The 12,471-nt window shown below is 35.6% G+C and overlaps 3 protein-coding genes across 4 annotated transcripts in view; 1 reads left to right on the top strand and 2 right to left on the bottom strand.

Annotated features, from left to right (window-relative positions):
- LOC128861652 (uncharacterized) overlaps positions 1-1,768 on the bottom strand; it is a 30,695-nt gene extending 28,927 nt beyond the window's left edge. For both annotated transcript variants that reach the window (XM_054099941.1, XM_054099944.1), the window contains exon 1: positions 1,680-1,768. The gene's annotated coding sequence lies outside the window, so the exon portion shown is untranslated. The remainder of the gene's footprint in view (positions 1-1,679) is intronic.
- Positions 1-2,091, bottom strand: part of LOC128861653 (ADP-ribose glycohydrolase OARD1-like) — a 32,630-nt gene extending 30,539 nt beyond the window's left edge. The window contains exon 1 of the mRNA XM_054099946.1: positions 1,680-2,091. Within this exon, the coding sequence (XP_053955921.1) occupies positions 1,680-1,827 (148 nt within the window). The 5' untranslated portion in view covers positions 1,828-2,091. The remainder of the gene's footprint in view (positions 1-1,679) is intronic.
- On the top strand, positions 179-1,379 carry LOC128861654 (tigger transposable element-derived protein 2-like). Its single transcript, XM_054099947.1, has 2 exons — positions 179-281; positions 350-1,379. The coding sequence occupies exons 1-2, from the start codon at positions 231-233 to the stop codon at positions 872-874; spliced, it is 576 nt and encodes a 191-aa protein (XP_053955922.1). The 5' UTR covers positions 179-230; the 3' UTR covers positions 875-1,379.
- Positions 2,092-12,471: the final 10,380 nt, after the last annotated feature.

Below are 12,471 nucleotides of genomic sequence, written 5' to 3'. Positions count from 1 at the left end.
CAGAGTAGACCGGCTTGTTTTGGAAAATGCTTCCTGATAGAACGTATGTCAGCCAAACAGAAAAAACAGCTCCGGGGAGAAAAGCAGAAAAGGCCAGAATTACTTTTCTTGCATGTACAAATGCAACTGGTCAGCATAAAGTCAAACCGTTAATAATTGGGCATGCCAAGCCGCGCTCCTTTAAGGCTTATGACATCCCGGTAGACTATCGGAACTCTAAGAATGCATGGATGACCGCCAACATTTTCAGAGAATGGTTTCACCATTGCTTCGTCCCTCAGGTACATACATTTATAATGCAACTCTTGACATTTTTGCAGAGTATTTATTCGTTTTTAATTTATATTAGGTTCAAAAGTATTTACTACAGAAAGGATTACCAGCCAAAGCTATCCTTTTGCTTGATAACGCCCCTTGCCATCCACCAGAAGATGAACTTAAAACTGCTGATGGATCCATATTCGTGATTTATATGCCTCCAAATGTAACGCCTTTAATTCAGCCTATGGATCAAAATGTGATTCGCTTAACTAAGTTGTATTACAAAAAGCATCTCCTGCTTTTAGCTGTAGGAAAGGATGACATCACACAATTTCTTAAACATTTAACTTTAAAGGAAGCTGTATCATTTTTAATGCTTGCTTGGAATCAGCTGCAGGCAAATGTAATAGTAAAATGTTGGAAGCCTTTATTAGAATGCTTAAATACTACAGAAGCAAATGAAAGCGAGGATGAAGACGATGATATTCCATTGAGCTTACTTCGTGAAAAAATATTGCAGGAAAAATGTGAAGAAGTTCATGATATACGGGGTCTGCTGCAAATTGTATTACCGGAGGTAATTTTATTTACCCTCTTGACAAGCACCTGTTAATTAAGTTTGTATGTGAACATTATTTGTTTTAGGAAACCTACACTGAACAAGATATTGAGAAGTGGAATTCAATCCAAGTTGACGAAGAAATTGATTTATATAATTAAGCCATGGATACTGAAGAATCTGGTAGTGACAGCCAAGGCGAAGGACAGATCGGAAATTCAATAAAAGCTACTGAAGCCATTAAAAGCTTCGATATAGCTATCGCATGGGCTGAAGCTAACACCACTGACTATGCTGGCATACTAGTACTGAAAAGTCTACGCGAAAAAGCGGTCCAAAAGTCAATTTCCGAACACAAACAGCAAACATCTATTCATAAATTCTTTCAATAATATGTATGTATTTTTCCAAATATTACTTTATACAAATAATCTGTTTTGTTTATATAAAAAACCTGAATTTAAAGCTAATAAACCAAGTTAAAACAAAAAAAAATGTCAACCTTAATATAGTGAACAACCTGGATACTGTGAACAGGCCTTGGAGAAATTAGTTCACTATATCCAGACTCCACTGTATGTATGTATGTATGTGGTTTGAGGGCATTATGAGTGCAGGTGTTAGTCGGTGAATGTTGTAAACAATTGCCTTACATAAGAATTAGTTAGCAGCATGATGAAACGGAAGGAAGAGGCGGAAGCGCCCCCATTAGTCTACATAAGTATTTTCGCATAGAACCGGTTCGAGTGAGATGTATTAAATGCGGGGTCATTATTTGCGAATCGTTAGTAGTTAGCTACTGCAGTGCCCGAGTGCGCCCTTAAGAGTTAGCAAAGAGAATATATGAACATGAACTTACGCAAAATTAATAGGCTCTGCTGATCACTTTTGGTTCTGGTGGCTGATGCTGCAGCTAGAAAAGTGTGCGTTCCAAATGTTTTCTTGTACACAGATTCATACAAAATTCGATATTTATTAAATGCCGCAAAATTACACCGTCCAAACATTTACGAAAATTATTGCACAATACGTAAAATTCTGAATCTCCTTAATTTTACTTGTAGTCGAAATTATAGTTGGTGTTCCTGTATCGCCCACTCAAACAATGAAGGTGAATTGTAAACACAACGAACGACTCGGAGCCGCTAATTTACGCACTTATTTTCAATTGTCGCAATTCCGTTCCGAACAGCTCTTTCAACCTATTCCGCAGCCGATTGCAAAATAACTTAGATCAAATTAAAAATTTATTAACGAAGTTGTGTAGTGGGGCAGCAGAACAGATTGAAAATGAAAAAAAATTGAGCAAAAAAAAAATTAGAGCAGCATAGTTCATTATGAGTTTTATTGTCTCGGAACTTCGTATTCGTGTGTTTGTTGTTTTGAGAATTCGCCGTGAAATGAGTCTCGCCGCTCATGAGAATGTGCTATCTACGTTTTCTCTCGCAAAGTAGGTTTAGGTAACTGTTACATTGGCAAACAAGCTCGTCAGTCAAAAATGCATCTGTTTTATGAAATTTCTGGATTTTCCTTTTCATAAGTTTTTGCCCCCATTTTTTGTATACTTTCATATCATAATTTTTTTAGAGATACATAGAACAACGTATTTGGTAATAAAAAATAGTATTTTAATTAAAAAGTAATTTTCCTTGCAAAACTGCAATTTTTTCTCATATTCACTTATGGGACTACCCCTAATCCCTAGTTAGAGGCCCGAAAAAATGATGATTTTCAAAAAAGTTTTGTTTTGCTAGTGAATTGCTTTATTTTACAAAAATACAAACATAACATTAATACATTATGTTTCGACTTGACTTTAGCGATTAAAAAAAAACTAAAAAATTACTAATTGTAAAAGTTATCATTGTTTGTGTGGAGCCCGTTTCTCCAAAAGTCTCTTGCGATGATCATCATAAGCCTTTGAAGATTCATCTAAAATCAATCGGACAAGAGAAATTAGTTTTATTAATAGATAGTCTTGTGCCTGATCGAAGCTTGTTTTCAAAATTAATATGGCGGCCTCAAAAATATGTTTCAGATTTTCGAGAGAAAAAAACCAAAAATTAATTGTTTAAAAAAAAATCGAAATTAAAAAAAAAATCCTTCGATCAAGCACGAGTTGTTTATGGTTCTTTAAAAACAGTTATTGAAATCTACGAAGCGGTTATTTTCAGAACTCCGAAGTTGTCTTGAAACCTTTCTAGAATCACGTCCCATGGTAAATTACTTAAAAAATAATTTATTTTAATACACAACTATCGATTGCTCAGTGCAACGAATACAGAAAATATTTTTCCTATTTTACCTAGAAATTGTAAAAATATGTATATAAAAGGGTATATATAGTGAATATACAATATATAATTAGGTATACTTATATGTGTATACATCAAAATGGACATTCATAACAATAAAATCCGAGAAGCCGGTTGCTTACAGCTTCTGCTAGCTACTTCCTCTCGAACGGTCCGGAGAGCCCGAGCGCCCTTTGCTAATTGTTGAACAACTCGAAAAGAATTTTCTTCTTCGACCACAAACGCAATCGTGTAATAACTTCACAAGAAGGTTTGGCGTTGTTTAATCGCAATATGGAGGAGTTTTTGCACCGTTTTGTAACCGTGGACGAAACATGGATCCATCACCACACACCAGGGACCCAACAACAGTCGAAACAGTGGGTTTCTGAATCGGCTTAACCCTTTCGGTACGGAAAGCCGCTAACGGAAATACAAATTATTTTATATGTTTAATAGTTGTAATGGGTGAAATAAAAGTCTTTTGTCCCATCAAAATTGTATTCGGTTAAAAAGGGGCGGTGGGAGGGGCTGGGACATATATGTCCCCTCAGGATTTTTATGGACGCATTTGTCCCGTTTAGTATTTTATGATCCAATATTGTTTTATATAAAAGTTTGTTTTATTATGAATTCAACATTTAGATTCAGTAAAGTGAAAAGAAGAAAACAATGAGCAAGTAATACAGTATAAAAAAATTGGTTTTTACTTATGGTAAGGAGCAAACACATACGTCCCACCAGGATAAAAATGCCAGTAATTTTTTATGTAACACAAAAACGTTTACTTACTTACCTCAATATAATAATAGAGCACTAGCACAATAAATAAATATATTTTCAGTAAACTTTGAAGAAACCACGAAAAATCGCAAAAAAAACCCACCACTTGCAAAATTCGCGTCCACTTTTGCGTTTGTTTTTTGACTAATGAACACGTGTTTACCATTTAACTTCAAAAAACGGAAGGAAATACCGTTAAGAATGGCATTAACTACGAAATGGGATAAATAAAGTCCATTAAATTCGCTTAATTTCCAGCCTAGGTATCTTCAAACATGTGCCGGGACATATAAGTCCCGTTCGGAACGAAAGGGTTAATAAGCACACGAAATTCAGTTTTTCCATTTTCTCCTCAAATTACTGGGTAGTCTGATAAAGGTAGCTGTAAAACACAACTGACGCAGCACGTTCAAATTTTGACAGGAGTCAACTGACCGATGACTATTGACAGGAGTAGTATTTCTTTTTCAGTAAAGAGGTCAGAAATACAAAAAGTCACGGACTTATTGATCCGCCCTCGTACTTAAAGAAAATGCAAAAAAAAAATCCAATTGTTGAAAAATTCTGGCTATCTCTAACCCTTTATTTCATGATAATGCCTGTTTTTTAACAAAGCCAATGAAATGATATTTGTAGCATCGTCTAGCGTAAGTTTTACAATGAAATTGGAATCAAAAAGTTAAAAATACAATGTTTCAATGAAAAATCCACAAATTATGGCAAATAATTTTACTATAGCGCTACCTAGCATAAATTTTAGTTAAAAATTAGCATCAAAAAGAACTTATTTACCCCAAAAACTGTAAGATTCCATAACATATCAGAAGAATTCTTCCTGTATATAGGATATTTTAAAAACACCAACTTTAGAATATTATAAAAAAATAAGCAGTGCTAAGTTCGGTCTGGATCAAACTCTATATACCTGAGCACATCAAGAGTAAAATTTAATTTGGGCTGGTTGTTAAAATTAGGAATGAAACTACGAGTTTGCCAATTAAAGCTTGAATACCTGATGGACGAACAGAGATTAGTCTTAAGTAGGAGTGGTTTTTTCTCGATCTCAGAAACATTTATGTCACAAACAAGAAATATACTACTCTATTCGTAGACTTACCTTCGACAGACTCTTCAAGACGAGTGTATCGCATACAGATAGTTCCAAGCTAGACAATAAGGTTGGCTATGGAGTATTTTCGAAGGAATTACGACTGGAACTATTAGACTACTGCAGCGTCTGTCAAGCAGAGGTTCTAGCTATAAAAGAAGTGGCTACATATCTAAATACGCATGTCGTAACAAAAACGAGTCAGTTACCTTTCCAGAGACGATAGAGTGGAAAACAAACCCGAAATGGATGAATGATGATTCACAAAAATGGTACACTGATGGATCAAAAACACCTTACGGTGTAGGAGCAGGTGTAGTGGGGCCCAGAATCCACAAATCATACACTCTCACCAGGGACACCACTATCTTCCAAGCGGAACTATACGCAATAATGGAAGCAGTAAACATCATGCAACGCAGAAACCACAAGAGAGTAAGGATTAAAATACTCTCGGACAGCCAATCAGTCCTAAAAGCTTTAGATAGCTATACATACAACTCAAAAACCCTCTTAGAATGCCACAAGGCACTCAATAATCTGGCATCCAAAAACAATGTGTCATTAATTTGGGTACCGGGACATGAGGGATATGACGGCAACGAAAAGGCAGACGTTCAAGCCAAAAAAGGGGCAGATGAAAATTTCATCGGACCTAGTCCTATGTTCGGATTCAACAAAAACAACCTAAAACAAAAAATAAAATACTGGGCCAAAACTCTATTAAATCAGCATTGGAACAATGTAGAGGGTCTTAGACACTCCAAAAAGTTCCTAAGTTTCAACGCTAAAAGAGCCAACATGGCCCTCACGTTAAACAAAAAGAGCATTCGCACTCTCACAGGCGCCCTCACGGGTCACTTCACCTGCAACAAACACTTACATAAATTAGGCATAACTAACACCAGCACCTGCAGATTCTGCTGCGAAGATGAGGAGTCTATGGAACATCTCATTATCGAATGTCCGGGGTTGACGCATAGAAGGAAAAGGTTTTTAAACAAGTTCATGCTTACAGATGAAGACCTTCAATCACTCCCTCAGAAGGAGCTGGTACAATTCATAAGCATACTTAACAGTCAATAGACAGCATAGGGTGCACAATAGATCAATATGGTCGCAGTGCTAAAGGGCTACTCCTTAACCCTTTACAACCATTAACCATTAACCAACAAAAACGACTATACTATATATAATCTCGGATAGCCAGGCGGCCATTAAATCAATGAATGCGGCTATACTAAGAACGAAGGTTGCACAGGAACGCCGGGCAGCCCTAAATGATATTGATGTCGTATTCAAGGCTAGCCTTATATGGGTTCCGGGGCACAGAAATATTGGGGGAATTTGTAAACCCGATGAGCTGACCAGGAAAGGTACTGCTCTTCAACTGCTCAGTGATAAAAGTACTATTGGAATACCTTTGGCCACGAGTAAACTAGTAATCAAAAACAACATTATCCGAGAGACCAATAGTTCATGGAGAGATGAAGATACATGTGTAACAGCTACTTAGCCTCTCAAGAGATGATAATCCGAAGGTCGTGGCTTGTTTAGCCGGTCATTGGCTATTTGGCAGGCATTCCTTGAGACTAGGAGTTTTCTCCCATGAATATTGCAGAAGTTTCAGAGATGAGGAAGAGGAAGAAACAGTTGAACAATTATCCATCCCTAGCTAAAATCAGAGCAGTTTGTCTAGGTAAATACTTTCAATTCTCTTACAGAGCTGTCTGGCGTGGGGAAGGGATCAATTCTACGTTTCATAAGAGCCACAAAATGATTCCACGAATGAAAGTAAATGGGGTTCCTGTGGAGCACAGCACACGGTTACCAATAAGGGTGGGAGAAACCAGTGTACTAAGTCGTTATCGACTGCTCATTATCCTGATCATTTGGTATTTTCCATGTTCCTATATATATATCTATTTATCTCGATTCCTTTATGCTGTTACATAAATCCGTTATGCACAAGTGAGCAGCTAAAAAAGAGAGAGGTGTAAACTTTTATTAGCTTTTGGTCTCATCAATACGTAGAATCTTGTTGCACTGTGTTGTCGCATAAATTAATAAAAAAAGGCAAGCCACAAGCATTGATTAACCCTTTTTGATTCATATTATTAGACAAAAAAGCAATGAGGCCTTCTGACTCTGTAAAAAATTCGTGAAGTTTCATTAAATGTTATTAAAAAAATAATAATAATAATAATTGCTTCTTACTCAATGATGACAGTCAACCACAAAAATTGTTTACTGATCAAATGAGAGGGCATGCTCGCAAACAAGAGAAATTTGAGCAAAACTGACGAAAATCTCGCCGATGTGGCAGTCGCATTACACACAGCCAAGTGTGTGCGGCGAAAGATATTCAGCGTCGGCAAGTGTAGCGAGTGGAAACCCAAAATTTGAAACTATCGGGCAGCAATTCACTTCCGAGCGGGTTTCAATGCAATTGCCATAAAATTTCAATGAAATTCACTCGGAAGTGAATTAACTCACCTGCCTGTGTGGAATTTGGGGGCAACTTGAGAGTAAAACTAATTTTTTTTTTTGACAAAATATTAACTTATAGGGTTTTCCAAACAGAGGTGTGATTTTGATTTTCAAAGAAAAATGCTATTTTTTAATATAAATGAGCGGATGTTTATTTCCTTATAAAGAGGAAGGTATTCCGTTAATAGTGGAAAATAACATCAGGGAAATGACCACCACGACCACGCTTACAGACAATATCTTTTTCATGAAATTTTCCATAACTGAATTGCAAAGTGGCTGCCCTTTGTCCTCGTTAGCCTCACGAATTCCATCGCTGAGGTCTTGAATCAACCCTGGACTGTTGGCGTACACCTCCTCTTTCACGTGGCCTCAAAGAAACGATCTCGGTGGCCAATTGCGATCACTACTTCAAGAGATAACACGGTCCGGATACTTTTCCCGTAAAAGATCAATGGACTAAGATAAGAAAAATTAAATATTTCTGCTCTCGTTCATCGTTCATCACTTTCCATACAAAACAAAATCGGTCCTGTTTTCCATAGGATTTATAAGATGTATTATAATTTAAGACTTCCGCCAAAATATTTGGGGAAAAAGTTAAGATTTATGTCTCCTGGACTGACTTAAAAGTACCTTCTAAAACAGGGGTGGGCAAATACTTTAAAGCGCGGGCCAAAATGAAATTTTCAAAATGTCTCCCGGGCCGGAGGACTATACCGCATATGCTTTGCGCAAGCGGATGTTTTGGATGGAGTTTTTTCCCTGCCAATTTTTTTTTGACAAAAACACTAAGTATCATTTCAATTTGAATAAAGTATGTCACGTAATTTTTAAAGAAATATTTTTATAAATAAATGCCTATTAGATAAACCAGTCAATGAAACGTTTTATTTTGTTACTTATTTATGTCTTAATGATACAAATTATTTTATATTGACACATAGTTATTACAATTTAACATTTATATTGCATTTCGTAAATATAATAGTAAATAGAATTCAAAAAAGAAAAGAAAAACATCAAACGGTAAAATAAATATTTAAAGTTAATGCGAAACGTGAAATCTCGAATGTTCATCTGACATTATTTCTTCAAAATTGGGTTCCAAATCACTTGCAGCAATCCTTAAAACCGAGTGTAGATTTTCGTCACTAATTTGTGATCGATATTTATTTTTCGTGGAAACCATTAAAGAAAAAGTTCTTTCACAAATATATGTCGATCCAAATAAAACAAGGTATTTTTGAACATAGTTCAAAAAATGTTTGAAATGTTCATCATTCAAAGCGCCATAGAAAGCACTCAATTCGTTTGAGTGAAAATTTTCTTTTAGTAAAATATTTGATTGTAAGTCAATTAGTTCTAGTTGAATTTCAACAGGGGCTTCTTGCACATCGAAATTGAAAGGTTGGCTAATTAATGATAAAGGTTTTTCAATAGCTTTGAAATCTTGAAATCTTCTTTGGAATTCAGAATGCAGGTCTTGTGTTATTGTACTATATTTAAAAAAATCTGTATTTTTCAATGATTCTCGCCGTGCTTGCAATGAGGGGAAATGATTTAATAATTTATTATTAAAGTTTTCAGCAAATAAACTTAGTTTTGTCATAAATGCTTTGACGTTTGAGTGCATATTGAAAGCGAATTGTTTTTTCCCTTGTAGATTTATATTTAGTTCATTCAAATATTTTACGATATCTACTAAAAATGAGCAATCGTTTAGCCAAGCTCTATTTTGCAATTCAGGAAAATCATGTAGTTTTTCTTTTATCGACAAGAAGGATACTATTTCATCAAGCAAATATTGAAATCTGTCCAAAACTTTACCAATGCTAAGCCATCTCACTTCAGTGTAATAAGGAATTTCATAGAAGTCACTTTCAATTTCTTTCAAAAATTCAACAAACTGTCGATGGTTTACGGCACGTCCTCGAATAAAATTCACAACTTTGGTCACAACAGTAACGACGTGATTCAGTTTTAAAACCTTTCTGCATAGCACTTCTTGATGAATAATGCAGTGCAAAAATAATATATCGTGTTCTGGTTGTAACTTTTTTACTTTGTCGCGAATTCGTTTAAGTAAGCCTACATTTTTCCCTGTTAAACTAGGACAACCATCCGTAGTGACGCTTACTATTTTATTCCAAGTTAAACTTACTTTAACTAAACACTCTTCAAGAGCGAGAAAAAAGTCTTCACCAGTAGTTGTATCTTTCATTGGATGCACACTAAGAAGTTCCTCGCTAATTTCGCATTTCTTGTTAATGCCGCGAATAAATATTAATAATTGACTTGTATCAGTAATATCGCAGGACTCATCTAAAGCCAGAGAACAATAGGTAAAATCAGCAATTTTTGTTCTTAGCTGGTCAAGTAAGTTTCCTGAAATATTTTCAATCCGTCGTACTATTGTTCTTCTTGAAAGGCTTACATTTTCAAAAATATGTTTCTTTTCAGGGCAACATATCTCCGACACTTGTACCATGCATTGTTTAACAAATTCTGCTTCAGAAAACGGCTTACATAACTTAGCAATTTTGTGTGCGACAACATAACTTGCTTTTGTTGTAGATTTCTCTATATTACTTTGTTTGGTAAATATATTTTCTTGCTTATTCAAGTTTTTTGCCAAGTTTTCTGCTACAGTTTGAAGTTCTTTTAATGAATGTGATGCATATTTTGGATGTTTTGTTGTAAAGTGCCTGTTTAAATTGTATTCTTTAAAAACAGCAATTGTTTCCTGACAAACTAAACAAATTGCTTTCTTATTTATGTTTGTAAAAAGATATTTTACCGTCCAAGCTTCATTGAAGTTTCTGCATTCCAAATCAACTTTTCTTTTTTTAGATTGACTCATTTTACAAAGGTCTACAAACCTATAATTTACTTAATACAATAAAATAAAACCAATGTTTTATAATTTTACTTACAAAAAGTCCACTTTTTCAATTTTATATTTGCAAACTAATATTAGACTCGAACAAAAAAGAGTATGCGATCAGTACTAAATCAAAATTAACAATACACGTGGTGCGACCTGTCGTTCCTCGAAAAGTGAGAGGAGTGCAGCATATGCCATAGATAACTAGATGTGAAACTTATTCATTTTGAGAGAGAGCGCGCCCATGAGGACGTTTCAAAACTTGGCATAGGTAAGGGAACTGAATTTGTGTTTGAGATATTTTACAAAAATTAAAGGTAATCTGCTTTAACTTATTCTGTTCGTTGTTTGAGAATTTTTTTTTGTTACCCACTTTCTGTGTTATATTAAAAAATCGCAATAAGTCATGTTTTTAATTATAACTTATGTTTTTCGGGTTCATAACTTTATTACTATTAAATTACTTTTGTATTTCAGTTTTAAATAATTTCATTTACATAGAAATTTTAAAATTTTTTGCTTATTTATGTACATATTTCGTACGGATTGTGCTTATTTTTAGTATATGTAGGTGTTTACGAGTGATATAAGGCAACCGCACACTAAATACTAACCTCAACGGTGGTGTGGAAACTAAAAATTCCAGACCTTTGATTCAAAAATACCCAATTCATGTTTCTACCGGTGTGGCAATATTGGAAAATATTATAAAAAATGCACATTTTTCAGCGCTCTCACGAGAAAAAGAGTTTCACATCTAGTCATCTATGGCATATGCCGTACTCACAGGCATTTCGAACCTAGCGCGATCTCCTTTGTGTTTGACGAAAAAACCGCCCTGAGAGCGATCGTCGCGAGCGACCCGTGTGAAACACACGAGGATTGTTTCAAGCTCACGACATCGTCCACACTCGTGTAGTTAGCCGACCGCCCATTTTATTAAGACTATTATATATACAGTACGCACACTAATAATGCTGATGTCAACAAAATCTCATAAAAGAGTTTAAAAAAATTTATGTGCGGAATTTTTCAACGGGCCGAATAAAATTAGCAAGAGGGCCGGATCCGGCCCGCGGGCCGGCTTTTGCCCACCCCTGTTCTAAAACCACGACGACAGCAAATTTTCGGTCAACGCGGAGCCAAAAGCCTTGTGTTAACTAATTTGCTGATTGCAGCACAATGCTATGTTTGAAATGCATTGACACTACGCGCAGGTGTAATCAGATGTTTTGGTGGTGTTAGTTAGCATTCACTGCGCTTTGACACCGTTAAAATTTTTTATGAAGTGCCGTCAAAGATCGATGTTATTGCGACAGTACAAAAACAATTCAGGCACCTAAACTCGATACTGTTCACGTGAATGCTAATATAGGGACCGAAGCTATCGGAAATGTCCTACAAAATATGTTGATACGATAGGTTACTGCATGACCAGCAGAGATAGGTCTTGAATGAAGCTATTGGGTTGTTCGGAAAGTATTTTCGTTTTTTCCCGACAGAGGATTTAATTGTATTTTTTCACAGCTAATTTCACATTTAAGTCCCATTCTCATTATATTATATGTTTTCACAGCTGATATAGCAAGGCTTCTGTGTGAATAAGTTCAATTGATTTTACGCAGTAGTTTTTGGTCGATGCCCTTTAAATATGGAGAGCATCAAGGAGCACTTTCGTCATATTTTACTTTTTTACTATAGAAGAGGTAAAAAAGCTGCTCAAGCCAGAAAGAAATTAACCGATGTGTATGGAGAAGATGTGTTGACACTACGCCAGTGCCAGAACTGCTTTGCCAAATTTCGATCCGGCAATTTTAATGCCGAAGATGCACCATGTTCTGGAAGGCCGATTGACGCAGATAAAAAGCGCGATAAAGGCATTAGTTGATGCAAACCGGCGAATAACAACACGTGAGATCGGTGAGAGGTTAAATTTATCGAATTCAACTGCTTATGACCACCTGAAAGGCCTTGGCTTAACCTCAAAGCTCGATATATCCACAAAACAACGAAATTAATATACTTTCTGAACAATTCAATATATTCGACAATAGTTCCGAAAGTGCTAAATAAAGAAAGTTCTAATAAA

This window comes from Anastrepha ludens, chromosome 4 (assembly GCF_028408465.1).
Source record: "Anastrepha ludens isolate Willacy chromosome 4, idAnaLude1.1, whole genome shotgun sequence".
Lineage (NCBI taxonomy): Eukaryota > Metazoa > Arthropoda > Insecta > Diptera > Tephritidae > Anastrepha > Anastrepha ludens.
Note: the sequence above shows the minus strand (reverse complement) of the source record. Positions and strands in the feature narration are given on the sequence as shown.

Bases quoted from the DNA above. Each gene is read 5' to 3' on its own strand.
- LOC128861654 (XM_054099947.1), top strand. From the start codon at position 231: ATGACCGCCAACATTTTCAGAGAATGGTTTCACCATTGCTTCGTCCCT. The intron at 282-349 runs GTACATACATTT...AATTTATATTAG, and splicing joins ACCATTGCTTCGTCCCTCAG to GTTCAAAAGTATTTACTACA.